The sequence below is a fragment of the Pyrgilauda ruficollis genome, unplaced genomic scaffold, assembly GCF_017590135.1.
Source record: "Pyrgilauda ruficollis isolate IOZ18807 unplaced genomic scaffold, ASM1759013v1 scaffold60, whole genome shotgun sequence".
Lineage (NCBI taxonomy): Eukaryota > Metazoa > Chordata > Aves > Passeriformes > Passeridae > Pyrgilauda > Pyrgilauda ruficollis.
Genome location: NW_024527711.1, coordinates 1,505,237 through 1,533,032, shown reverse-complemented (window position 1 = coordinate 1,533,032; position 27,796 = coordinate 1,505,237). Strand labels below are relative to the sequence as shown.

Genomic DNA, 27,796 nt, shown 5'->3' with positions numbered 1-27,796 from the left:
GATAACTGCCGGCCGGCAGCCAATCGGAAGGCGTCGCTGGTTAGGGCCCGCCCCTGCACGTGTAGGTTGGTCCCGCCCCCAGGGCCCCACCGCTGCCCTGGGGCCGCGCGGGGCAGCCCCGGGCGGAGCAGCCGGGCCCGTATAAAGCGGCGGGGCCGAGCCCGCTCCTGCTTCTCCTCCTGCCGCTCTTCCCGCTCCTGCTGCTCCTGCCGCCCGCGGCGATGCTGCGGCTCCTCCTGCTCCTGCCGCTCCTTGGCGCGGCCGGCGCCCTGCCCGCCCCGCTCCGCCGCCGCCGGAGCGCCTCGCTGCCTGTCGGCCGCTACCTGACGCGCTACCTGAGCCAGCAGGTGGGAGCCGCTTGTGAGGGGAGGGAGTTTCCCTGGGGAGCTCGGGGGCACCTTCCCCTGTCACCAGCCTCCCTCGAGCCGCAGGCGGGACGCGACTATTCGCAGGCTTTAAAAAAAAGCACTGAATGCCAGTTCTCTTTGGTAAAGCGTTCCAAGCCGCGGGAATTCCGGTGAGGTGCAGGTGTTTGGAGTGTCGGGGGCTCTGCTCTCTTGTGCCTCGCGTTCCCGCACACGCCGCGCCCGTGTCAGCGCGAGGGGCTGCGCTCCGCACATCTGTACTCGCCAGCAGCAGCTGCGTCGGGATTTGTTTTGTTCCTTTAATCACAGAATGGTTTGGGTTGGGAGGGACCCTAAAGGTCCGTCTAATTCCCCCTTCCCACCAGCCATGGGCAGGGACACTTTCCCCTGCATGTTTGTCCGTTTAGTTTTTACCTTTTTTTTCTTTTATACGTTCTCCATATTCTTCGCACATGTACTTGTGGCTCTGTAGCCTGTTGCATTAGTGGCTGGTTTTCTCAGTAATTTTCCAAGGCCTTTCCCTAGGCAAAAAGACAAAACAAATTCCAGAGCTCCCCGCCCCAGGGGGCACAAGGCCCCTCTCCTATCTTGGTTCTTCCTGGGAACCAAGGTTGGGAACAGCTCTTTGAGATGCATTTCATGGACAAAGTACAGCTACTACCCAAGGGGAGGCCTCCAGAGAAGGGGCATGACCTGGTGGGGAAGGAATTGTGTCACCACTTGTCCTCCTAATTGGTGCTTTTTATCAATTATACTGATTTCCAAAAAATCTATAAAAATGTACTCACCTCTGTGGGTCTGGGCTTTTGCGGGCATCTTTCCATAACTGGCTCTGAAAGCCTTCAATAAAGATCCGCTTTTATATTACCTCCTCAGTAAAATTATCTCGAGTTTCATTTCCAAGTTAGAAAAAAGGGCAAAAATGGAATATGGAACAGATTTCTGTTACTAACTTGAGCTTTGTTATCCTGTGTCCTCCAGCAATTCGATGGTGAAATCCATGGCATGTGGATAGAATAGAGGGCTCTGCAGTGTTGTCTTTGTGTTCATGTGGTTTTCTTGAATCAGACTTTAAACCCACCTTGTTCATAGGTTTTCATAAAAACAGTCAGCAGTTCCTTGGGTGTGTCAAGCAGTGTCTGCAGCGTCCCCTGTTCTGCACCTGGGTTTCCTAGGGGAGGCAATGGTTCTTTTTGCTGGGAGGCATAGTAAGGGAGGAGGATGTTTTCCTAGTACTCTCGTGGTTTGTTCAGAATCAGGCTTGTAGCATGTGTCTGAATTTCATGCCCTGGTCTGCACAGGGAGTGGTGGGAAGGAGAAGGTGTTTAATTTAGAATAGAATAATAAGAATAGAATAGTTTAGGTTGAATAGAATTATAGACTAGAATAATTTAGGTTGGAAAAGACCTTTCAGATCATCCATTAACCCAGTACTGCCAAATGCACCACTAAATAATGTCCCCAAGTGCCATGTCTACACCTCTTTTAAAAATCTCCAGGGTTGTTGATTCAACCACTTCTCTGGGAAGCCTGTTCCAATGCTTGATAACTGTGAAATTGTCAGTGAAATTACTATTTTTTTAAATATCTTATCTAAATGTCTCTTGGTGCAATTTATGGCTGGGCATCTTGGATGATATGTGGATTGAATATCTCCTGTTTCAGCTTTGTACAAGGTGAACTTATGATGGAGTGAGCAAAATGGGAGGATTACACTCACAGAGAGAACAGATGTAAAGAAAACAGATAACCTTTGTAAGATTATACTAAATAGCTATGGAATAATTTTAGGGTCAAGGTCCCTGTCCTTTGAGGTGGAAGATAGATTTGGAGTTATTTTAATGAGAAATCCATCCACTGAGATTACAGTCTTCTGCAGATAGTGTTAATGGTTTGGGAATGCTCCTGCTCCAGGGATCTTCCTGCATAAATCCCATGTCTTGACAACATCTCTACTTCATGTTCACTTGGGTAATGATTTGAGATTTGTGTCCCTGCATTAACTCCTCTAACAGCCCTGGAGCTTGTATTGTGAGCATACTGCAGATAGCTTCTGCAGTGTGTGGCCAGCATTGGCCAGGATATCACTCCTGCAGCAGTGGTGTAATTAACCCTAATTGTTGTGCCACACTGGTTGTTGCACATTGCTATCATAGTATCAGTGATACTAATTCTGTGCTGTGCTCTGAGCCACCCTTTGTCACTGTCTGTTACACCTCTGTCCTCATCTCCTCCCGGGCTGTGGTGTCACCTGGCTGTTCTCCTCAGCTCCGGCACTCCGGGTGCCATCCAGCTGCCAGCAGAGCAGCGGCGTGGTTGAGACCTGTGGATTTTGGGACATAGATAGGTATTGAGAGACAGGAGGGAAGAGTCACAGTAACAACCTGTTGTAAATATTGATGCCACATCTTGTTCACCCTTCTGTCTCTTCCTCTCATGCTTCAAGCAAAATCCTGTTGGCTGAGAGTGGTCGCTGGAGGAAAGAGGGAACCCATTCACTGGCCTGGAAATCCTTGCTTTCCTTGTCCAAAGACTTACTAATATTGTTGAACAGAGTGTGAGAGGTGTGTTCATCAAAAATTTGACTTCTGCTGCTTGGCACTTGCAGGGGTAGCACGAGAGGTCTAATCACACGGAGAGCATAGGACACACTGTCAGTAGCACAGTGTGTAGAACTGATAGCATTCAGCCCTGATAAAGCATGCACTCAGTGCTGTTTTCTGGGGATTTGTAATTGTATTATTATTCTGTAGTGCAACATAAAAGCTATGATTAACATGTTAAATAAGGTGTGGTGATACTTTGCCACCTCTCAGGATTGTTGAAGTTTAATTTCTGACATATATTTCTTATGACATGAATTACCTTCTTGTGTTCCTTGCTGCCAAGTCTTTCTTTTTAGCTAAGGTTCCTGCTTTGATTCTTGTTTCTCTCTTTGGTGGTTTTCATCACAAATTGAAATTTATCTAAAAGCATCCAATATTAAAAAATACTTCATAATATGGCAAAATACTATGCTGTCACAAAGGAAATGGTTTTACACCTATTAATATTAAAAATACCTTTAAATAAAGTCTGTAAATACTTAATACTTCTACAGAAGAAAGCTTTGAAAGTGTAAATAGGTTCCTTACATGATTTGTTTCCTAAAAAGTTACTTCTTCATCACTGTGAATAATTTATTACTGCTGCACATTGGGCGTGACAGTCTATAGACATGTAACATGGTTTGAGGGTCTAGTGTCAACTTTTACTGTGAATCAATGACATTTAAGTCTGTTTTCATAAAAATGGGGAAATAACAGGGTCAGAGTTAAGCTCAATGCTCATTGCATTAAACTTCCTCCTGTTTACCACTTTAAGTGTCAGACATCTGTGATGATGAGGCTAAAGTCTAGAACATTGAGAAATCAGTCAAGCAGTGCCTGTGTCAGTGTGATCCTACCTTGTTTGCTGATCTCTGCATGTATTTAATAACTTTTATTATTTTGGCTTGGAGGTGTGATTTTTTTTCTTTTTCTCTCCCTTCAAAAGTAACTGTTGTCTTTCAGTCCTCTACTCCTCCTTTGTATGAGTGAAATTACCCCAGTAAAAATGTAGCTCATGCAGACCTAGAAGAGGAGATGGCCCTTGAAGGAGAAACTCTGCCATCAGCTACATCTTTAACAAATTTTATCTGTTTTGGGGATGATTATCTCCTTTATAGCTTTTCTGATTACTGATGTGACTTTTGTAGGCAAGTCTGTGGTAATTTGCCTGCTACACAGTTGGTTGTGATTTGTGTGTTAAATTAATCCATCCAAAATGGAACTTTACAGAGAGAATGAAGTGTAGAATGTATAGAGCTGTATCAGGATCACCACTGCTGGGATGGCTTCTTTGCAAGCAGCTGGGTCTGTGACCACAGTTCAAATTCATTGGAATGACTTGGTGAGGCATCCAAGATTCATCTGTCTCTCTTTATCCAAGCAGAAATAACCTTACAGCATACTGAGGAGGTCTGGAGTCAGTCAGTTCTGACTTTTGGGGAGCCTTGTCTTGTACCTTTACATCTCTTTCTTTGGCACACATACCAGTGTTACAAAAAACACAGCCTGAGGACTTGTGGTGCTTTATATGCACCACTGCTGAGAGCATGATGCCTTAAAATTGCTGATATTTGCAGGCTTCTCAGTGACAAACTCATCTTAGAAAGGAGAGTGGACATGGTGTCTCTTCACTCAATTTGATAATTGATGGCTGTGTGAGACTCTGTGCTGAGGAGCCCTTCACCTCAATCAGTTTGTGAACTGCTATGAATTTGTCTAAGAACCAATGTAACAAGTACAAATTAATTTTTGTTCAGCAATTTACTGAGCCTGGTCCTTCAATCAGATTGTCTTTTGAACTAATACATGTCAGTTGTGCCACCTCTGCCAAAAGAAGGATTCTGATTACATTTCATAACTTCCTAGGTTTCACACTGATGTCAGTATCTCATAATAAATTCACATGCAAATCTTTGTGCTCCGAAATCCATCCACACTTCATGTTGTGTGTACATAAAAGGAATATATGTTGAAGCTTCAAAGTGATGAAATTTAAAAAGTAATGCAATTTGATCCTTTCTGGCTTTATCAGGAGTCTTTAATACCCTGTTTTTTTATTACAGACAGGAATTCTGAAGTATAGAAAATAAAAGCCCTGGTTGAAAATGTGAACATTAGAACGGATATAAATGTTTTTTAAACCTAATGAGGTAGTTTTCAATCACAGGTCTAAAACTTCCTTAGGAAGACACTGAGATGGGTTGAGGTTATAATTTTTAATTGTGGTTAGCATCTTATTTAGCATCTTCTTGTGACTCAGGTTGGTGTCTCAGAATAGTAACCGATGTTGGGAATGGTTGTGATGGATTTGTTTTTCATGCCTGGCACCATAATACAATAGCACTTTTGGCTTCTGGTGAAGGAAAAAACAAAGTGCTTTTTACAGAGCCCCTTGGTACCAATTAAAAGTTATGCCGGTGTTTAGAGAAGAAGTGATGCTGATGTTTGTCTCTGAGGTGAATTACTTGGAATATGTGTTTTACTCATCAAGTAGTACAGGAGTACTTGGCAGCTCTTACTCTGTGATTTCATAGCATGATTTAAAATGGGAACTGTAAGCTATAAACCAGGAACAATAGCTCTTACTCAGTGAACAGGAAAACGGGGAAGTACTTGTTAAAGCTTGTCAGTGAAATTTTATTTTTATGCACTACTTATCTGTGGGGTCACAATGCAGACATCAGCTTCTCAAATTAATCAGGAAACAATTTCCTCACAACTTGCAGCCTCTTCCTTTAAGTGAGCAGTTAATACTAGTGACTCAAAAAACATCAATGATCACTACTCCCTCACTGAAAATGAGCACATCTCACTAGCTTTAATTGTTAAAAGCTGTACTAGGCCACTGAAAGATTTCTGATAGACTGTCTAGATTAAAGAAAGTCTAAAGAACAAAACAGTAAGGAGAACTGTCTGTGGCTGAACTAGCAAGCCTTTCCCAAGCCAGATGTGCATGAGAACTCCTGTTACCTCCATTGAATTTGGCTTGTACCATGAGATTCTCCAAGCAGAGTCTCAGAGCTGGTGTGGTGTTTTTGTTTTTTTTTTTTTTTTTTGTTTTTTTTTTTGTGGGGAGATATGGAGGAAAATGAAGTTCAAAATGAAATTTTGTGCTAATGAGTTCTGTATCTATTCATCTGACTTTGAGGAGATCAAGACCAGCCATCAGCATAAGAAGTTGTTGGTTGTTGTAGATCGTGCAGATAATTTGTAGCATTTTGCCAAGTTGGTGAATGACCAGAAGTCAAACTTGATTATTTTAAGCTTTCAAAAACCAAATACCTTAATTTATTTCATACATCCTGTAATATTTGGATTTTTTATCTAAAGCAGTGTAGCTTGTAAGAAATTTAGTGGAGTAAACCAGGTTGTACTGGGCCACCTTACTAATACTTGCAAAATGGTTAATTTCTTTGTTTTCCAGGTATGTCAGTTCAGAGAATTAAACATACACAGAAGAATGGGAATTGCATTTCTTTTAAGCACAGTCAGTAGATACCCTTTGCCTGTGGTGTAATGGGATAGCTTTCTTTTTTTATTTTAAATTTCTAGTTTCTGTCTCATGCTTTCATTCAGCTCTAGCATGCATGTAGTATATTCTGATATTTGGTGCGGTTATAATGCTGCTGTCTGGTGTGCTATGCGTGGTTGTTGTTCTCTAAACACACACAGTGAGCAAAGAACAGAACTTCTGATCCTTGTGGGCTGTTGTTTCTAACTTTAAATTGATGTAACAGCTTTTTCCATTATTCACATCTGCAGCCAAGATACAGAGCTTATGTACAAGTTCACCCTTGTGTCAGGCTTGAAGCCAAAGTGGTTATGTGAAGATTAGCTGGAAAAGGTGCTTGTAGAGTGAAATTTGAGATGTGACTCTTTCCTGTAGAGGAGGTGGCTCACTGAAAAGCCTACCTGCATGGGATACCATGGAGCCGTGATACTGTGTCCTTTCCCTCTGGTTACCAGTATGGACACACTTGGTGGTGCAGGGAGCCACAGATATTTCCCTGAATGCTGCTGGTTTCCCCATCATCCTGTCTACCAACATCTTGCAGCCCTGCAAGCAGTTTTTCCTTGGTGTTGCAAGCTTGCCAAAGTAGCAGTCGCTACGTGGTATTTCTGTTATTGCATCAGGGCTGTAGAAGTAATTGCTGCTTTCCTGCTTTGTTTTGTGAAATTTTCTTCTCCCCCACCTCAGTGCTGATCAGAATTGGTGGCTACTAAATGCATGATCCACAGTGGCACGTGTAAAACACTTAGCCTTTTAATACTGATTAATTGCTATCCCTGCACTGAGCTCTTGTCATTTAGTCTGTGCTCTGCCTAATTAGAATATTGTCTGGATAGATGACAGGACAGTTTTCCTGTTTGCTGTCATTGTTCATCTCCACTTCGTTGGATCCTCTTTTCTAGGATTAGCAATAGAAAATATAGTACAAATAATAGTGGTTGAACTATGTCTGGGAGAATGATAAAGCAAATTTATTTATAGTTGTGAAAACCTGGGAAATAAAACAATTGCAACCTGGATTAAACCTTCTAAAAATGTTTAGCAAAGTAGACAGTTCTAGGCCTTTTTGGGGGTAGGGGTAGAGCTGGTTTAAATATTTAATATGACTAAGTAAAAATATTATCTTGGATGTGAAATGCTTTTATTCACTGTGTCTTTATAAAAAAAAAATTGAGGAAGTCTTTCAAATGAGAACCATGTTCACGAGGGAAGATGAAACTTCGCAAATTCTTTTGCTTAAGCAATTAGTCCTACACAGAACTTTAGGTCACTCCTAAAAAAACCTGGAATGCTTTTATGCTGCTTAATCTGTGACATATTGACATTTCACATTCAATTTTTTCCTCTCCTCTGAAGTTAATCCTCTGAATGTGATGGATTTGTAATTCAATCTGGAAGGCACATGGAAAAAATTAGAGGCTTTTGCCTGTTAGGGGTCTGAGAGACCTTGCACAAGGGTAACTTTGCTCTTGCTGTAGTGTTCTTGGTGTAGTGCATCTTTGTGCTTTTTTCAGCCTTGAGAAATCACACCTCTTGGTGAAGTAGGGCTCTGAGCTGGTTTTTCCCCATGCCTTGCCCCATCCCTTGTCCTGTGGAAGAATTGCACCAGGAAAATAATACCTTGAATCAAATCAATGATGTGAACATTTGGGGTGTTTACTGCCATAGCAGTTAGTTGCAGAGTTATGTAGCTGGTGGAGTCTGAGCAGCACAAGCCTCTCCATTGCTCTGAAAAGAGCCAGGTGGCAGGGAAATGGAGACTGGTTAAGGAGTGACAGCTGTAAAGCTGATTGAAGAGCTTCCTGTCTTGGTCACCCATTCTCCCCCTTGTGTGGGAACTTTGGGACTCTCAAGTCTGGGACAGAAAATGTTGAGAGTGCCTGTGGTAGTTCTCCTTCCAAATGGAGGAGTTTTAACAGAGAACAGCATCTTCACTGTGTCTGCTGGGGGATTTTAAAGCATAAATGTGTTTATGGACTTCATCTTTACATGGTAAGCAGAATCTGGAGGTTCAATTGCAGCACAAAACTATTAATGGTTTGTGGAAGTTGAAATCAATTTGTTTGTGTTCTCATTAGCTGGTTGGGCTTCCAACATAAAAATAACCTTTCATCATGTTCTGTTTGTTTCTAACAAGAGCTGACCTGAGTACCCTGGTGCTTTCCTACAGCATATCCTGTAGCTGTTTAAATTTTCTTTGGTCTTTTCAAGTGCCTGTCCAAACTGTGTGACTCAGGGCAGGGGTAGAGTTCCTGTCTGAAGTTTTCCTTGTCTTTTAATCACTAAAGAGATAAATCAGTGCTAAAAATCAGACTTCTTTAAACAGCATCACAAGAGCAGGTGCTGTGATTTCTGCATCATAAGAGACGCTTCAGAAAGATACATGAAGTGTAGAATTATAGACACATTTCGGCTGGAAAAGACGTTTAAGATCTTCAAGTCCATCTGTAATGTAACACTGCCAGTGTTATCACTAACCCATGTGTGTTATCAAAGGCCTGTGTACTCTCAAGCTCACAGTTGCAATGATAGATTCTTTCTATTACAAGGATCCTAAGCCTGCATTTGCTGTGGGGGCATATTTGGCTGGAAGCTTATTATAGTCAAGGAAAACTTGGTAACAGTTGCCCTAGACCATCCCAGTAGTTGAATAGAAATTGGAAACTATAAATAGTCAAAAAGCATGTCTGTTGTTATCCATATGGTTTGGTAAATGTGATGGATTAACAAATAAAATGAAATCTCGTCAACAAAACCTCTGAATTACAGAGTTTGTAGAAAATGACCATGACAGAGTCAGTCTTGGCTTGGATGAGCATACTCTTTGCTGGGTGGAAAACTGGCTGGATAGCTAAGCCCGGTGAGGGGGCTTAAATCCAGCTGCTGGTCTTCTGGAGGGCAGGAAGGCCCAGCAGAGGGATCTGGACAGGCTGAATCCATTGTCTGAAGCCAGTTGTACGAGGTTCAACAAGGCAAAGTGCTCAGCCCTGCCTGTGGGTCACAACGACCCCAGGCAGTGCTACAGCCGCTGTGGGGAAGAATGGCTGGAAGGCTGCCCAGGGTAAAAGGATCTGGCAGTGCTGGTCAGCAGCTGAACATGAGCCAGCATGTGCCCAGGTGGCCAGGAAGGCCAAAGGCATCCTGGTCTGGATCAGCAATAGTGTGGCCAGCAGGAGCAGGGCAGGGATTGTCCCCTGTACTCAGCACTGGTGAGGCCACACCTCAAATCCTGTGTTCAGTTCCCTCACTACAAGAAAGGCATTGAGGGGCTGGAGCGTGTCCAGAGAAGGGCAACGGAGCTGGGGAAGGGCCTGGAGCACAAGTCTGATGAGGGCTGGCTGAGGGAGCTGAGGTGTTTAGTCTGGTGAGAGGGAGGCTGAGGAGAGACCTTAATGTTCTCTACAGCTTTTGTGAAAGGAGGTTGTGGGAAGGTGGGTTTCTGTTTCAAGTAACAAGCAATAGAATGAGAAGAAACGGCGTCAAGTTGTAACAGGGGACGTTTAGACTGGATAGCAGGAAATCTTCACTGAAAGGCTTGTCAGGCACTGCAACAGGATGCCCAGGGAAGTGGTGGAATCTCTGGAAGTGTTCAAAATCTGTGTGGATGTGGTTCTTGGGGATGTGTTTAGGTGTGGGCTTGTCAGTGCTGGGTTAATGGTTGGACTCAGTCTTAAAGGTGTTGTTCCAGCCTAAGCAGTTCTGTTATTCTAAGCTTTGATTCCATCTCTTAAATTTCTGGTATTCTTTGTGTCAGAGACTTTCCAGACAGTGGGTTACACAGCCTGATGCAAAGAGGTGCAGTTTACATCTCCCTACTCTTCCACAGAGCACTAAATGATTATGCATTTCAACAGATGGGTGCAAATCTTCAGTCTCTGCTGTTCCTTGCACAACTGTCAGCCTTGAAAGCAAGGAAACACCTCAATCCTTGCATTTAAAATTCAAAATATGAAACAAAGCTAAGCTTGACTTTTTTTTGGTCTTTTTTTTCCCTCCTCCCTTTCCTGCACTGAGCAGGGACAAACAGGGAATCTTAGCAGTTACTGGTGGGATGAAACCTCAATCCTGTCAGTCTCAACAAAATCTGTCCTCACCCCCTCCTCCTTTGTTGTACAGACATGACAAGAAAGTCCCTGCCGTAATGAACTTCAAATTTGAATAGGGGAAGCAGAGGTTATAAGAGGAAACAAAACTAATAGGGCCAGCTGATTGAACTGGAGTCCCTCACAGCCCATCAGGAGTAAAAGCAGGAATAGAAACACATCAGTGAAATCCCAAGGAGGCTGAGGTCTACACTGCTTTTCACACAGGAGGATATCCTCAGGCTATCCTGTATCTTCCTGTCCTCAGGAAATAATTCAGACAGGATGAGCCCTCAAAACAGCTCCATGGATATGTGGAGAGTAAAGCACAATTTAAAATCCTCTGGCTTCTCACCAGTAAAACAACTGGCTTGATTTCACATGGAATATCCAATTTGGGAAACAAAGCTATTGCATAGAGGATTGAAATTCAAGGCATCACAGAAAGGCTTTCAGACGCTCACAATCTTGCCAGAAACCCAAAAGCATAAAACCATCAGATGCTGATTTACCACCTCAAATTGTATTATATGCTGTTGGTTAAAAACTGCCCTGTGAATTATAGTCTTTTTTTAGTAGAGGCTTGTCTTTGCTGCCCTGTCTCTGTAGTCACTGATGACCTTAAGGTGCTGCTGAGAAGGAAGTGGGTTTTAGCCCACATGTCCTGTTTCGTCTTTGTACTCTACTCATGCCTGAGTTCCTGAATACTTCCAGAAGTACATTAAGCAGACTAACATCTGTACAATAACATCTGTTGAGCCTTTTTTGTCTCTTCCCCAGGGGAGATGTGTGACAGAGTGGCTTGTTTTTTTTTAAATGGACTTTTAAAATAGCAAAAAAGCACATTACAAAAAACCCACCTTGAGATAAGTAATCTTTGAGAGTTTAACAAAAGCACATGATACATGTGCACTTACAAGATAAAGATACAGAAGGGTGCTCTATAGTTCAAGCAGAAGGCACCAGGGTGGGGTTTGGCCGTTCCTCCCAGTGTGAGTTCGTTCAGTAAACCAGTCTGGGGAAGGTACCTCACCCTGAGCTGATGAGCTGCACTTCTCTGTAGAAAGTTTCTCTGAGCCGAAGGAGCAAAGCTGCTGACTTGATTCTTCAGTCTGGTGCTCTCATCATCCTCATGGGCTCAATGCCTTGTGCTGCCCACTGATGTTTGTCATCAGCTCAGGGAGTGCAGTTCTCAGCAGCCCTGCCTTGGGTAGCGCCTACAGTCTTCCATCAGAGCTGCCTGCCTCCGAGCCATCTGCTGTATGTTTGCTTTTATTTTCCCCAAATGCTTTGTGAGTCTTTGGACTCAAAGGTGTGCGGGAAAATACGAGGCTTTCTTAACTGAGCATTGTTCACAAAGTTTTTTTGTATGTGGAACTGTTCACTTTGCCATCCTGCCTGCCTCCGCTGACAAGAATTTCTCTTAAAAACTTAATCATAACTTATGAGTTTCAGTGTTGCTTTTTCTAATTTTATCCTTCCTCTTATTAGTATCAGAATGACTGTTCTTGTGTCAGTAGATCATACTTTCATCTGTAAAACATTTCTGTTGCATCACTGATCATGACTGTGTTGTTGTTTTTATAAAACTTGCCACATAGTCCTGTTTACAGAAGCTTAGAGCTCTAAGTTGGGCTGAGTAACTGGTTTGCATTAATTCTAGAATAGTTTAGTTTTAGAAGTGAACTATGCCATCATCTCTTCAAATCTCCACACAAAGCAGGGCCAATTTAAAAATTGTTTAGGATTGCTCAGGACCTTGTACTTACTGCTGACATCCTGGACACAGTTGTAATTATGAAAATTTTAATTGGAAAAACCACATATCTGCTGGTATACCATTACCATTGTTTTACCTGCAGTTAAGGTATTTTAAATGTGTACTAAACAGATTTTTTTCCTTTTTGTTGTTTTAGTCTGTTTCTAAAAGTCGTTGCTTTTATCTTACTTCATTTGTGTAAGAGTGGGGAAAAAACCTTTCTGGTTCAACTTTTTAATGACATCTGCTTAAGGAAAAAAGCTATAAAAATACCTGGTTGATTTGAGTACTACAGTAGGCATCACACAGTTGCTGGGGTTTATTACCCATCTGCATGCCTGTTCTATAAAGAATGGTGAGATAAAGCAATTATTTGAATGAGACCCTTCTGCACCCCTGTGCCCAGCCCTGCACACTCCTGCTGCACTTTGGCTACACAACAGCTCCATCTGCTGTTCCGCAACTGCTTTCCCTGGGTGTCCAAAGCTTTCACCTCACAATTTTATATTGATTCTCGGGCTTCTTCCCTGTGGCTTGAAAAATTTTAACAGTTTTTACTCTTGTGAGAAGATATTCCTTAGGATACCTCCATGCGGTGTTTTGATGTCCTAGATTTAGAATTTCTTTGAATTTCTTGTCAATAACCAGCATTCATGACACTTTGTTTTCTGACTGCCTAACAAACATTAGGTTTTGGTTTGGATTTTTTTTTACTCATGTTGTGTGCCTTACCCTTGAAAAGACAAGCTAATACAAGGTATGAAGCCCCATCATCTAGAACTAAAGGAGTTTCTGCTTTTAAGCTGAGTAATAGCTACTTGTGATTTTTTTTTTTTTCCCCCCCCCTGGAGAAGTCTGGATTTGTGTTTGTTCTGCCTGGGATCTTACATGTGTCCATGGTTGGATGTGCTGTGAGTGTGATGAACAGAGGCAATTTAGCTGTTGTGGGAGTATCAAATTTCTACAGACTGAGGGAAGAATGGGAAAGAATAACATGGCTGATGGCAGTGAGGGAGTGTACAGCATGTCAGAGTCAAGACAGAGGATCATGACTCTTTGATCAACATAATTACTAAAAGCACCAAAAGAGAACTTAAATTCCTGTCTTTTTCTCCCTCTTGGTTTTTAAAGACAGACTCACTAGAGCATTGTAATTTTGCATTGTAATTGTTTGTTTTGGGGAAGTAGATTTGCAGATCACATCAGAGGAAAACTCCAGTAAATCACATCTCTAAAGAAAACTAGCCATAGTTTGGGAAAAGATGTGCATGTTGGAGTATCACTCTCCTAATTTTCTAGCTCCTGTGAAATAGGAACAGTAAGATGGGCTTTAGAATCTGTTCTGCACAATGCCCCATTGGATAAGATCAGCCTGGTATCAAAAATTTTCTGGTTTTTTTGTTTGCTTGGGGTTTTTTTGGTTTTTGCTTTGGTTTTCCCTCTGCACTCTTTTTTGCCTGTTGCATGTTAAGTTGCCTGCACTGGTATATATCTTTGTAGTTAGGAAAGTTGAATACTTTTTGGGGTGTAGTCCTCTAGCTGGCACTCTGGCTTCAGGCAGGAAGGATGCAGAATCAAGTTCTAAATCTAAATATTTAATTTTAGATGATTCCATAAAAGGCAAGCAGGACACATGGGCCTGTTTTTCCTATCTCTGGCAAGCAGCCTGACAAGAAATTTTAAATAGAAAAAGAATTTCTCCCATTTACAAACATACATGGAACAAAAGATGTGTTAGTTGTACTTTCTAACAGTGTTGGAGTTTATCAAACTATGCAGTGACTTTTTAGATGTGCCTTAACTGATTGTTCTCCTTAAGTGTCCAAAGGTCTTATGACCAGAGACTTTTTCAGTTGCTGACCTTGTTCTGCCTTTCTGCATTGAATCACTTGTAATAGGTGAAACTAAAATTAATAGCTGTGCAGGTGAGTTGTCAGTGTGAAACAAGCCCAGCATGTGGTGGCAGTACTGAAGTTCAGTGAAAGAGCCCTGAAATATGCACATGATAGCATCACCATGTACTTATGAGTGGCCTCCCTGAGGAAAACTGTGAAAGTACATAAAATAGTTTTATTTGGGTCTGGAAGCAGTCACTGAAGTTATTTATTGAAGGCAAAGACTTTGTCTCTCTTGTCTGTCCCCACCATGCACAGACCTCCATCTGCTCCTGCTGTTGTAGCAGTGAGCTGCAGCACACACATCCTCCCACCTGAGTCCAAGAGTGAGTAACCTCTAAGGGAGTGCAGAAAAGACATTTTGCAGCATTCTGTGCATCTGAAATAAGTTCCTCTGCTCTCTTTGACCCAAAGCAATTGTCAGTACCTGGTGTGGAGTAGCTGGATCCTGCAGGTCAAGTGTTAGGCTTTTCTGAGCTGCCTAAAGGAGTCAGCCTAGCAGGTATGTTACTGTGATAACAGCAAGTGCTTGGATTTGGGTGCAGTCTGCTTGCAGATGTTCCCAAAACAGGGAATGTGAAAGTTTGTTTCCTGTAGCAGCTGAGAGGTGTGGCAGAGTTTGGGTGTGAAGGCAGATGGGTGGGTGAGCGGAGATCCTCAAGCCAGCAGATGTCAGGCTGTTACCACCAGCAGGAGCAGGAAAAGGTGGATTGATGCACTGATAAAAGTCAAAATTGGGAAGCTACATGTCATCTTCAGCTGATGAATAAAAATAATGAAGAATTGTGAATACATGGTAATTAAGTAGGATAGGTCTTCTGGAGTAATTCTGTCGTTTGGTTTGATTTTTTTTTTTTTTTAATATTTCATAGTAAAAGCCTGTATGTGTATTCTAGAATAAGATTATGACTGTGCAGGGAGTTACTTGTAAAAGCACAACTTTCGAGTGTGGATGAATTCTAGAGGAAGGGTCGAGGTGGATGGTGAATACAAAGCATTGTGAGTAAAAGCTGAAAAAAAAATGACCTTAGGAATTGAATTTCTAATGAGAGAATAAATCTAACACTGTGGGGTTTGGGTTAAGGGGTATGATGTATGTAGGCTGGCAATATTTGTAGAGCAGTGGTAAACAATAAAAACCCACTTTCTAACAAGAATCTGTTTAAATGTAATTCTTATGTCAGAAGGAGGAGAGAAAGAAGAGGTGGAATTTTTGTTTGGTTTAATTTTGGAATTTTTCTTGTTTAGTTTGCTGGGTTTTTTTTAATAACGAGGCTAGTAAGGTTTTCCTGAGACTCAAAACATCCTGTGATGACTCTTTTTCCTTGTTGATACAGTTTTATTGCATGAGGTACTTTGTGACCTCTCAGCAGATTTTTCTGACTTCCTAAATATATTTAGAATATCTGTTCAGTAGGATGCTATAAAAGGGGCATGGATTTTCTTTCTTAATGCCTGAAGATTTCTCCTTTAGTATATACGCCTGTAATTTTGAATGGGTTTTTTCACAAAGCAGAAATAATTTGATGAATTAGGAATATAAATTAATTTAATGACTTCTTTTTTTAATCTGTTAAATAACTGTCAGCACTCCCAGTGGGCTCTAGGATCAGTTTTAGCTTTCTGACCGTGTTGCTGATGCTTGTTCTTCCAGATTGATCACTTTGGGTTTGATGAAAATCGTACATTCCAGCAGAGGTACCTGGTAGCAGATCAGTACTGGAAGAAGGACAATGGACCAATACTGTTTTATACAGGCAACGAAGGAGACATTGAGTGGTTCTGCAACAACACGGTAGGTGGGAAACAGTGGGATTGCAGTCCTGCCTGCCGGTAATGGCATATGGAAAAAGTGAGGAGGAGCAAGGAGACAGTCACAGAAGGTTGTTGAAGGATAAGTTTGTAATGATTGCTGTGATTGTTATAGGAGGAAGAGGAAGCTGAACAAAAGCACAGAAAAGGTTAAAGGGGGTTCAGGGTCCTATTTGAAGCCCAAACAAACCAAAGAAGGGATACACTTCTATTAAAATCCTGGAGCTGTGAAGAAAATTTCTAGAGGAAACACCATAGTTGCCCTGAGCTAACAGTTCAGAATTTTGGACCAAATTAAATTTATCCTAGTACTTTGGAGTCCCCAAGTAAAATGGAAGGTTTTGATGTTTGGATTTTTGTTTTTGTATTAAGAAAAATATGAAGAAAACTGGAAATCAGAGCCAGATAATTCTTGTTCTCTACAGTACCTGTGGAAGTATTTATTTCCCTGACTGATAAAAATGCAGAATGGAGTGTGTGGGTATTTTTCAGCCATTTGAAAACAAAGTCCAGTAACATGACAGGAGGTGGCATGTGCTGAGCTCAGAGCCACCAAGAACTGCTTGCCTGCTTTGTGCTGCCAGCCAATGATCTCTGTCTGCTTCTCATAGCTGGTGGTAACAAACTCTTATCAACAAGTAATGACAAGTTGTACTTATTTATTAGTTGAAAATAACTGTATTGCAATGCTCTAGATTAGTGTTTATTGCCAAACAAGTTTTGTGTTTTCTGTAATGTAGTCCTAGGTCAAATGAATGCTTTTCTCCTGTAGCCTTTTTTATTTCCTGTGTGTTATGCTTTTCTCCTGTAGCCTTTTTTATTTCCTGTGTGTTAAGCTTGTGCCATAGGAGTTCTGTTAAATTTCCTTTGTGTAGTCACAAAGCAAGGATACTTAATATTTTGCAGCATTGAACTATACATACTGTCTTTGTATATGTCACCTTCCCTGGGTTGATACCTGTTTTGTGTGTTTTCTTACTTAAATGATACCTTAAAACCAAATTGCACTCTGTCTTTCTAGTGGCATTTTGATAGTGATATCTTTCTAATCAAAGAATTGGAAAGCACTAGACTGAAAATAGAGGCTTTTAAACCATTTGAATCAATTATTTTCTGTGTCTGTTTTCCTCCAACCAGGGTTTTATGTGGGATGTGGCTGAAGAGCTTAATGCCATGTTGGTATTTGCTGAACATAGATATTATGGAGAATCTTTGCCCTTTGGGAATGAGTCTTTCAGTGTAAGTGTCATCTTTTGTCTTCATAATAAATGTACTCCATACAAACATAATTCTGCATATTTTAATTCTTGCCAGGGCATTGAGTGTTAACTTGAGTAGTGTATAACTCTTTTGTAACTATCAATTCTAGGATTAAAAAATAAAACCAAACTAGAAGATTTTTTTTAGTGCTTCAAGGAATACCTGCAAAGAATATTTCATTTGTTCTTAGGCACAGATTTAGATTTGTGATTTTTAGCTGTAGACCTGATTTTAGCTGTAGCTGCTGTGGGGAATAGAAAGACTGTTGCTGGAAATCACTTGTGCTGTCCATAACCTGCCTTCTTTCTCTCAGGATTCCAAGCATCTCAATTACCTGACATCAGAGCAAGCTCTGGCAGACTTTGCAGTACTTGTTGAGTACTTAAAGACAACCATTGCAGGAGCCCGGCACAGTCCAGTCATAGCTATTGGAGGGTCTTATGGAGGAATGCTTGCAGCCTGGTTTAGGATGAAGTATCCCCATGTGGTGGTTGGGTGAGTGTGCTCCTCCTGCTTAAACAGAGCAGGCATTTGTTACTTCTGTGCTATAAATACTACTGCTCTGGGACAAGTGCCATAATTCAAGCCGGGAGAAGGATTCTTTGAATCCTTTGAATTTGGATATCCTTAGTGTATCCTTTTTTGAATACTTTGAATTTGGGAAGAGGTGCTGTTTGCCTAACAAAGGCAACTGTTGGTCAGCAGGTACTGGATGATTTATTTCGTCAGAGTTATCTGTTAGATTTGTGAAAACAGCATGTGAACACTGACTTGGCACCTAATTTTTTAGGGTCTCCAGACGTTAGGCAGATCTTTAATCTCTTCAATACCTTTGGAAACAAGCTAGAGAGTATATTTTCATGGAATGGACCTCTCTTCATTTGAGTTCACACAATGCCTAGTGAGAAGGACCTAGCAGATAGATGAAAATAAAAAAACAATAAAGTAATCAAGTCTGAATTTCTGCCTTTTGTTTGCTGATATTGTTGTACCGGTGTCCAAGACTTATATCCTCCATCAGCCTTTTGCATACCGATCTGTGGAATAATTTTGCAGCATTATGGTTAGTTCACCTAGAGCACAGTGTCCAAGCTGAATTATAAATGCTGCCTAGATAGTGGCTATTGGGAGGGTATGGAAGTCCATTTTGCAGGGGTTCAGGATGTTTTTATGTCCCTTTGCAGAGCTCTGGCAGCCTCCGCCCCAATCTGGCAGTTTGGTGATTTGGTTCCATGTGGCACATTTTTCAGCATAGTGACCAATGATTTCAAAAAGAGTGGCAAGGGCTGCTCAGAGAGCATCCGGAATTCCTGGAATGCTATTAACCACCTTTCCTCAACAGGTAAGACCTCACCAGTGCTTTTTCAAAGAATAGTAAAGATCAGGAATGTGTTATGACTTTCACCCGTGTATGTATTGGGTTTTTTGAAACTCTGTTCCTAGTATTGAAAACTCCAATCTAGCACTACTTTTAAATGCCTGTTTTGTTGTATTACAAACTTCTTTCAGGCCTGGTGGGATGCCGAATCCAGGTCCAAACATTCCTAAGGTCAGATAAGGACTGACTTAAAATCAGAACCTCAAGGCTAATATTCCTTCTGACAAAATAGGCCAGATAGTCATTACTATAAAAAAAAGTACTTTGCCAAATGAGGCATTCAGGAAAAGAAAATTACTGCAGTCACTATGAATTCAATGACAGGGCTTCAGTTAGACTTGAGGATCAGTTCTAACCTAAGTGATTTTGTGATTATACAACTACCTGAAAAGAGGTTGTAGTGAGGTGCTGACTAAAATTTGATCTGCTGTGCTTGTATGTGTGTGGAATAGTTTCACTAAATTAGTTAGGCTAATCGAAAATGTTTTTTAGTAGCAACACAACTGATGTATGTGTTAATTGTACAATACATTAAATATTGTTTTATTAATTTATTAAAGATGCAGGTTTGCAGTGGCTTTCCAACACGTTTCATTTGTGCAGCCCCTTAAAAACTCTTCAGGATGCTGCTGTATTGAAAAGTTGGCTGAGTGAAACATGGGTAAACTTGGCTATGGTGAATTATCCCTATAAAGCTGACTTCTTGCAGCCTCTGCCAGCTTGGCCTATACAGGTAATTTAGAATCAATGTCTTGTAGAATTGACTATTTGGTTTAATTAATTCTGTCCTCCACTCCTAGCTTGTACCTTTTCCTTTATTTTTTTGGCTCCATAGAAGCAATGTGCTGAGAAAAGACAACCAAGATAATATCTTGTGCGTATCTTGGTTTGTTGCCTAACTGCCCCTTGTAGGTCTAACAGGTTATATCAACAGCCCAGGGGAAAAAAAGTGCCAGGGATGACTGAGAAACCTCAGCTGTCCTGCAGAGCTGCTCTTGAGTAGCAGAAATGCTGCACAAAAAGCACATGCAATTGGAGTTTGTGATGTGAGACTTAGCTGACAGAGCTTGCAACTGAACAAGTTTTGAGTCTATGTCCTTTTTGATGTGGGAAAACTAGTGAGAGAGAAAATGTGGATCTCCACAAATATATTCCTTGCAGAGTCCCTTCTCAAAGCAGAACTTCTTTTTACACTTGCAAGCCTTTGCTTGTGCAGTTCTGTTTTTTCCTTGGAGTGTTCTTACTCTTTTAAGACTCTGGCTGAATTTCCCTGCAGGACTTTGGGTTACTATGAGGTAGGTAAGATATAAGTATTTTAGCAGTAGTTAATTATAAAATAAAATCTTTCCCTTGTGTAGAGCTGCCTGATGGAGGAGAGAGGGAAATTAATCTGTCCTGTGTGGCTGTCTCAAAGAGCAGAATAAACACCTTGAAAATTATTTCTCCTTATAAACCTAACCCGGAAAAGGCCACTGCCCATCTGCACAATACTAATGTATGAAATCTGATTTATATAAGCTGTTAAGATACTTTATTTTCTGAAACAGGAGCCCTGTTAGGACTCTGAGGGCAAGAAAGGGGGAGAGAAATGTGGACTTGATGATGTTGAAGGTCTTTTCCAATGTTAATGAGTAGCTACATATATATATATATATGAGTATGTATGTCTGTATGTACATTGATTAATCTGTTTTCTCTTGTGACCTACTTACATCAAACTGCAGGGAACCCCAGTCGATACCTGGAGCTTCTCTGTTAGAGATCTGTATGTGCTGTCTTTAATTACAGAGATACTAAATACTATTTATTAAATATAATCTATTTTAAAATATGGGAAATTGATTGAAAAATTTGGTGAATGAAACATTAAGGTGGCACTGTTGGGTTTTTTAAAAATTTTTTTAGTCAGGAAATACAAAGTTACAGGTTCCTCATACTAGCATGCACCACACATATATGATACTACATTTTGTGATAATCAGGGTATATAACTTCATAGACACTTTCTGGAAATGGTCTGATTGTACTTGGGAAATAAATGAATATCCTACCAGGTGTTATGTATTATTTAATTCCTATAGATTGTGACAACTTATCTCTTCATTGCAGGAAGTCTGCAAGTTCTTGAAGCATCCCAGTCTCTCTGACAAATTGTTGCTGCAGAATGTTTTCCAGGCAGTAAATTTATATTACAATTATACAGGAGAGGCCTCATGCTTAGATGTGTCGCAGACTGCAACGAAGAGTCTGGGTGAAATGGGTTGGTACTACCAGGTATGCTCAGTAATCTTTATAAATTGCAAGACAATGGTGGTTTTTTAATTTAGAGCTGATGAGAATTGTCATTTAGCTGTCAATATATTGTGCCAGAAGTATTGATGTACTGATGACAAATGTAGTCACAAACCAAGTGTGATTGTAGTGGGGAAGGCAAGGCAGGAAAGAGAAGCAGCTTTCCCAGGAGGTTTAGACTGTATCTTCATTATCTAGCTACTTGTTGAGTTTCAGCTGTTCGTATAGACTGGAAAATGATGTACAGCAGACAATTGTAAGTTGTGTAGGGCAGTCAGTTGTATGAGGTCTAACAGGGCCAAGTGGTGGGTCCTGCACTTGGGTCACAACAACCTCATGCAGGGCTAGAGGCTGTGGGGAAGAATGGCTGTAAAGCTGCCTGGTGGAAAAGGACCTGGTGGAAAAGGGGTGTTTGTCAACAGCAGCTGAGCATGAGCCAAAGGCATCCAAGAAGGCCAAAGGCATCCTGGCCTTTGCTTGGATGAGCAATGGTGTGGCCAGCAGGAGCAGGGCAGGGATTGTCCCCTGTACTCAGCACTGGTGAGGTCTCACCTCAAATCCTGGGCCCCTCACTACAAGAAAGACATTGAGGGGCTGGAACGTGTCTGGAGAAGTGCATCGGAGCTGGGGAAGGATCTGGAGCACAAGTCTGATGAGAAGTGCTTGAGGGAACTGAGGCGTTTAGCCTGGAGAAAAGGAGGAGGCTGAAGAAGGACCTTAATGCTCTATATAGCTCCCTGAAAGGAGATTGTAGGCAGGTGGGTTTCTGTCTCTTAAGTAATAAGCAATAGAATGAGAGGAAATGGACTCAAGTTGTACCAGGGGAGATGTAGATTGAATATTAGAAAAAATGTCAAGCACTGAAACAGACTGCAAAGGCAGATGGTGGAGTCACCATCCTGGAGGTTTTTAAAAGATACTATGCACTTAGGTACATGGTTTAGATGTGGACTTTGCACTTTTTGGTTTATGGTTGAACTCAGTCTTGCAAGATCTTTCCCAACCTAAATTATTCTGTAGCAGCTAGGTAGTAATTACTGATCAAATGCTGTTTGAGCCTGCCTTTTTAAATAGTGCAGTAACAGCTATTGGATATTCTCCTCAGAATATATTTTATTGACTTGCCCTTTCTTTCAGGCTTGCACTGAGATGGTGATGCCTTTGTGCACAGATGGTGTCCATGACATGTTTGAGCCTCAGAAGTGGGACTTCGATGCACTTTCAGAAGAGTGTTACAGGATGTGGGGAGTGAGGCCTCGCCTCTCTTGGATTCTTTCTATGTATGGAGGAAAAAACATCAGTTCACACAGCAACATCATCTTCAGGTAAGCCTCGTTTCAACTGATGGTGTAGAGTCTTCCACCAGTTTGGGTTTCCAGTGTAGAGAATCTGCTCCAAATAGCAAAGGGATAATAGCAAAGGGATCTGTCTCCAGCTCTCCAGCTGAATAAATGATGGGCTTGCTTTGTGTTGCTATTGAGAGTAAAATGGTCAGTCTGCAGTGGCCAAAGAAGCCAACTGTTCTGTTACTGCCTGTGTGACTCTAAAAGAAGAATCTGAGCTGGGATTCTGCCAAACATCTTCTTTCCATGTGGATTCCTTCTTACCTTGTGGCCAAATTCCAGGTTTTCCATGCTGCTAAATTCCTACTTTTATGAACCCAAAGCACTGTTGCTTTACACACGAAAGGAAAGTCTAAATGAGTTCTAGCTATAACACAGAATCTTGGTCACCAAAATTACTGCTCTGAGTGATGGCCTTGTGAAGGGGCTGGCATTGCATTCCTTTTCCTCTTTCATACAGAAAAGAGAGGGAAGTAACTTTGGGAGTTTTTCTATTACTGCCAACAGCTTTTTCTTTTAGTGACATTTAGGCAAGTTTCAACAAACTTGTGTAAGATCCAGATACAAAGATGTTTCTATTTTAGTAAGGAATACTGGTAATACAACAACAGTTTTTCTGAAACACCCTTGTATGTGGACAAAAAGTGAAAGAAATGTTTCAGTCTAGCACAAAAACAATAGTCCATGCTGCTTGCTCTCTATTGAGCCTTCACTTCCCTGATTTTTAAGATTAAACTCTGCTGTCTTTAGAGGGAGGTTCATGTGGTTTTACTTGTGCTGTGAGGTGATCTAGGAGAGTATTGTCTATCCATCAGGTTCTTATGTGGGTGGGAGGTGTTCCACAAACTCATTGAGACCTCAGGAGTCCTGACTTGCTGTACCCATTGCCCACTGTGAAAAGCTTGTGGATGTTCCTCTGTGTTCTGGTTAAAATTTTACAAGTCCTTTACATGAAACACCTTGCCACTTCTACAAACCAGGCTCAGAATTAGTCTTTTGGATGTGGTAGATAGGTGTGCATTTTAAAAGTAGAAAGTTTTCACTTGAATTGTGGATTATTTTCTGGATCACAGCTGTTAGTGTCGGTCTGTTTGGCTGCAAAGGCCTTTTGCTTTCCTCTTGTTTGCTTCTTGCTGTTTCTGTCCCAGCAGGATATCTGCTCTGGAGGGAGAAGTCCCACCCTTTTTTGGAAAACTTTTTAATAAAAAAAATTTGTTGGTTTCCCTTAGTTTCTGCAGAGTGTTGCTTATTTCCAAGGCTGCACAGCTCTGTACAGTAGAAATCTGCTTTGTAAGCAATAGACAAACAAATCTAAATAAGTGTTTAAGAATTTATGCCAGCTGAAGGAGCTGGAAATGAGAAAAGCCTGAAAGCAACCAAATGAATGTTAAAGTAGTGCTGTACACACAAAGCTTTTGGATCTCAAGCTGGGATGTTTCTCTTCAAACAAATACATTGTCAACACTGTACATTTTATATAAGAGCTTTTTATCCTCAAACACTGTAGAGTGCTTTACAAAAAACATCCCAGTGTTTACCAGGGGATGTGGCTCCCTGTGGGGTAAAAAGGACTGTGTTTCAAGTGACAGGCAACTTGCACAACAGTGTAGAACAGGAAGGGAAAAGTACTCCATCTAAAGAGAACCACTGTAGGGTGGATTTATCCAGACGCAGTAGGATTTGGCCAGGATGCTCAAACTGGTACTGCTGCTTCTCCCTCTGTGAGCAGTACATCACTCTGCACAGTCACACTGTTTTTTGTACTGTGTGGGATTAATTGCCATTCTGGAGTTATGTAGTGTGCAAGTGGTTACTTAGGCTGTAGTAGGGTGGGTGGTACTTGCCTGTTCTAGGCAGTACACCTTTATTAAAACTAGTCTGAGGAAATTGGGGGTTTCAGAACACTATTTCCCCTTTCCCTTTCAGCAATTTTCCTTCCTCTTACTGGAACATGCTGTGCACGTGTTGTGGAAGTGTTGCACAGTGGTGGGAAGAGACATTTTAATACTGTTCGTACATGTGGTGGCAGAGAGCTTGTAGCAGTTGTGGTGTCTCATATCAGCGTACTGTGGTAGTCAAAATCAGCCCAAGTTATATCAGAGAGTATGAAATTTGGTGTGCACAGTCTAAAAATTGGGTTTTTCAATCTCAGTGAATTACACCTGAGTTGTAGGCTTCTAAGTTAGGGCACCCACATATCCAGTCCTGCACTGGCATGTGAGAGGCAGAAAGTGAAGGCTCTGTTTTAAGAGATTCTGGTGCTGTGTGCAGAAGGGAGAATTGTTAGCACTAAAGGAAGGAATAGAGGCAGAGAAGGCAGAACAATGTGTTGCTGAAGAGAAAAGGTTAGAGAAAAAAGTTAACAGGAGGCATGACAATTGTGGAGGGTGGTCATGTTAAAAAAGGATGCACAGACAGTGATGCTACAACTGCGTAAAAACTTCTGGGCAGGACAGGAGGGCTGAAGAGAGTATAGGAAAGGGAACTGTGTGCTGTGGGATAGGCAGAATCCTATCTATGCTGTCAAGGAAGTATATTAATTGAAAACAGGACTAGCATGCTGATTTTTGCACCAGTTTTTTTCTGAAATCCTGCTTGCCTGGCCACTGCTAGAAAGAAATGTCTGACTTCTTCTTTCTCTTCTTTTGCTTCTTTGGTTTATACTGGGAAATTCCTGTCCTGTGAGATGGGCAAATGAGTACTTACATGCTTGCTTAGTTTTAACACATAAATAATTGATTCCAGTTGGAATGATCTTAATCTGCAAAAACTGTAAAGATTTACGATTTTGTGGTGAGCCCTCCATCCCCCCTCCCTTCAAGTTTCACTTCCCAACTGCGTCAGTGCCTCTGGTGCCGTCCTTTGGAAGGAGTTGCAGAGGATGCAGCCAAAAGCTCACAGAAAAGCCTGTGGCATGCTTAGCTTCCACATGACAGGGACCAAAAGATCCGAGTTCATGTGTATCATGAGTGCCTCAGCAACTCATTCCCCTGTTGCCAAGGTGCTCTGCTGATTCAGGTGACCTTTTAAATCCAATGCTTTTGGCTTATTGGGCAGCTCTCAATGCTTTTTGTTTTGCCAGGTACAAAATGTTTCTCTTGTCCTAAGACATATTGAGAATCACTGAAAGTAAAGAACTACAAGAGACTCAAGATTAGTTGTTTTGGGTTTTTTTTCAGTGATGAAACAAGTAAAATATTAGTTTAGACCCCAGGTTTTTACTTCTAGTTATTTCCAAAAAAGCTTTTTCAAAAAGTCATTATTTTACTGTTGTTTTCTGGTGCTGCCATTGTGGTATTTTTCTAGCTGCATATCTCTGTGTCAAGGATGTTTTAATTTCTTAGCTTCTTCTAGAAATTTACCCTCTCCTACCACAGCCATCTTTGACATTTCCATTTGTGGGCAGGTCCAGTGTTTTAAGTGAGAAACAGATCTAGGTTTGTGTAGTTCCACAGGTGCATGACTGTTGCTTGCTTTGTGCAGAAAGATGGGCCATGTGTGGGAAGGTCATTGCAGTAAAGGAAAATAAGATGTAGTAGGGGTTGTTGGGTCAAGTCCAAAGCTAGGAATAAGAGATGGAAAGCTCTCTCCCAGCTGAGTCCATTGGCCATGGACTATTCTTTAGAGCCATATCTGTAGTGTAAGGAATTTTTAAAATTGATCTAGGATGAGGGAGGAGGGGGAGTAAATGGTATTAAGTTGTCCTGTCACAGAGGAAGAGTTTAGACAGTTTTTTAAGGGATATGTATAATCTTCATTTTCATATGGTTGTTATTAAAGTCAGCGCAAACATTGAAACCTCTCTTTGCAAAATCAGGTTGGCACACATCTGAGACAGCAAAAGGTAGAACTTGCTAAAAATTCAGCTCTTAAGGGTCCAGTGAGTAATTTGTTTATGACAGACTGTGAAGAAGGAAAGTGAAGTGTTTTGGTTTGGGAGTTTGGGCATGTTTTGGTAGAGGGAAACCTGAGACTTTAATGACAATTACAGGTGGCAGCAGATTTCTCTTCAGAGGCTTTTGCACTTCTATAGGTTATTATCTGAATTAGCAGATAATCAATGAGGAGTGTAGCCTTGCTTAAGCTGCTGATAGGTCCATACCTCTGTCAAAAAGTTGCTTCTTAGCAGAGGGGTGGGCAAAGACATTAAGACAGGGCTGAGTTCTGTTTCTGCACATGCAAAACTAGTAGAAATGTTGATGTGAGCTGCAGCTTTGCTGCTGACTGGTGTGCACATGTACCCTAATGAAATAGTCTCTCCTTACAGCAATGGTGGCCTGGATCCGTGGTCTGCAGGAGGGGTGACGCAGAACATCACCAATTCCCTCGTGGCGGTTGTGATCCCAGATGGAGCCCATCACCTGGACCTGCGCAGCCAGAACCCTTTGGACCCCAAGTCTGTGCAGCAAGCTCGAGCCATGGAGATCTGCCTCATGAAGGAGTGGATTGAAAAGGCCAGGCACAGCCACTGAAGTGGTACTGCAACAACTGTGGCCATTACACCTCTCTTGGCTTTGCTGGAAGTAGGGCCAGGCCTTGTGATACGGTCATTGGAGCATTTCCCTCCTGCATCCTCACCTGCCCCACAGGTCACCATGGCTGGTGTCCTGGCCATGAGAGAGGCAGGCAGCAGATGGATGGAGAGCATTCTCAGATGATAAACTCCAATCAAAGTGCATGGATTGAGCTGCCTGCTCTGGTTTGCTTTCCTCTTCTGCTCTTCTCAAATGCTGTACTTTACTGCACAGTAACGGGTTCCTGTTCTAGGCTTGTTGCTCTTCTCCTCACTGCACTGAGCTATTGTTCCAACTGCTGGTGCATCCAACAGTGGATTACATGGGAGTGCTGTTGGTGGTGAAACTCCTGCTGTCTCCGGTGTGATTGAATTTCAGACATCCTCTGCTGGTGGAGATAATGAGGGAACAGAAATCACATCTTACTGTGATGTTTGGTGGAGATGTAGGGAAGGCCTGAGCCAAGTGGCTGTGCTGTTTGTAGGGAAACTAAACCCTTACCAGCCCTTACCCTTTGGAATCAGTGTTGGAAAAGAAATAAATGTACTACTTTTTTCCTACCTAGTTTTCCAGCAGCTTATTAATTGGTGGATTTTTGTATTCTGTGCTGTACTGAATGGTCAGGGCTGGGCCCAGACTCACTCTGCTGAAAACTGGCTGAGCATGCAGAATCTGCATCAAGATTTTACTTCTTTTGCTGTGAGTCCTAATTCTGAGATATCTGTCACTGTCTGTGCTGATGGTTACCAAAGAAAACTGAGTATATTTTGTATGTGTATGTGTGTGTATCCCTCACAAATACTTAGCTTTTTAAAACCAGGAAGCTGTTGAAGCTATTCTCTTGAGGAGCAAATGTGACACTTGTGCTGGCTACATCTTACGAAGTGACAAATAATTGGGGCTGTGCCTTGTGTGGGTTCTTCCCTCCCCTCCATTCTGTGTATTGTTCAAATTCTGCATGATCTGTTTGCTGATGGCTATTCAATAAAAGCCTTTT

General features: G+C 41.6%; 1 protein-coding gene across 1 annotated transcript; it reads left to right on the top strand.

Annotated features, from left to right (window-relative positions):
• The first annotated feature begins 89 nt into the window (after window positions 1-89).
• LOC121362306 (prolylcarboxypeptidase) lies at window positions 90-27,796 on the top strand. The gene is made up of 9 exons (XM_041483696.1): window positions 90-347; window positions 15,855-15,995; window positions 17,150-17,251; window positions 17,586-17,767; window positions 18,457-18,614; window positions 19,211-19,383; window positions 20,760-20,924; window positions 22,080-22,267; window positions 26,553-27,796. The coding sequence occupies exons 1-9, from the start codon at window positions 222-224 to the stop codon at window positions 26,755-26,757; spliced, it is 1,440 nt and encodes a 479-aa protein (XP_041339630.1). The 5' UTR covers window positions 90-221; the 3' UTR covers window positions 26,758-27,796.

Excerpts from the sequence above, each read along its gene's own strand:
- LOC121362306 (XM_041483696.1), top strand. The coding sequence starts at position 222 with ATGCTGCGGCTCCTCCTGCTCCTGCCGCTCCTTGGCGCGGCCGGCGCC. Across the intron at positions 19,384-20,759 it reads TGCCAGCTTGGCCTATACAG|GAAGTCTGCAAGTTCTTGAA; the intron begins GTAATTTAGAAT and ends TCTTCATTGCAG. Across the intron at positions 22,268-26,552 it reads CACAGCAACATCATCTTCAG|CAATGGTGGCCTGGATCCGT; the intron begins GTAAGCCTCGTT and ends CTCTCCTTACAG.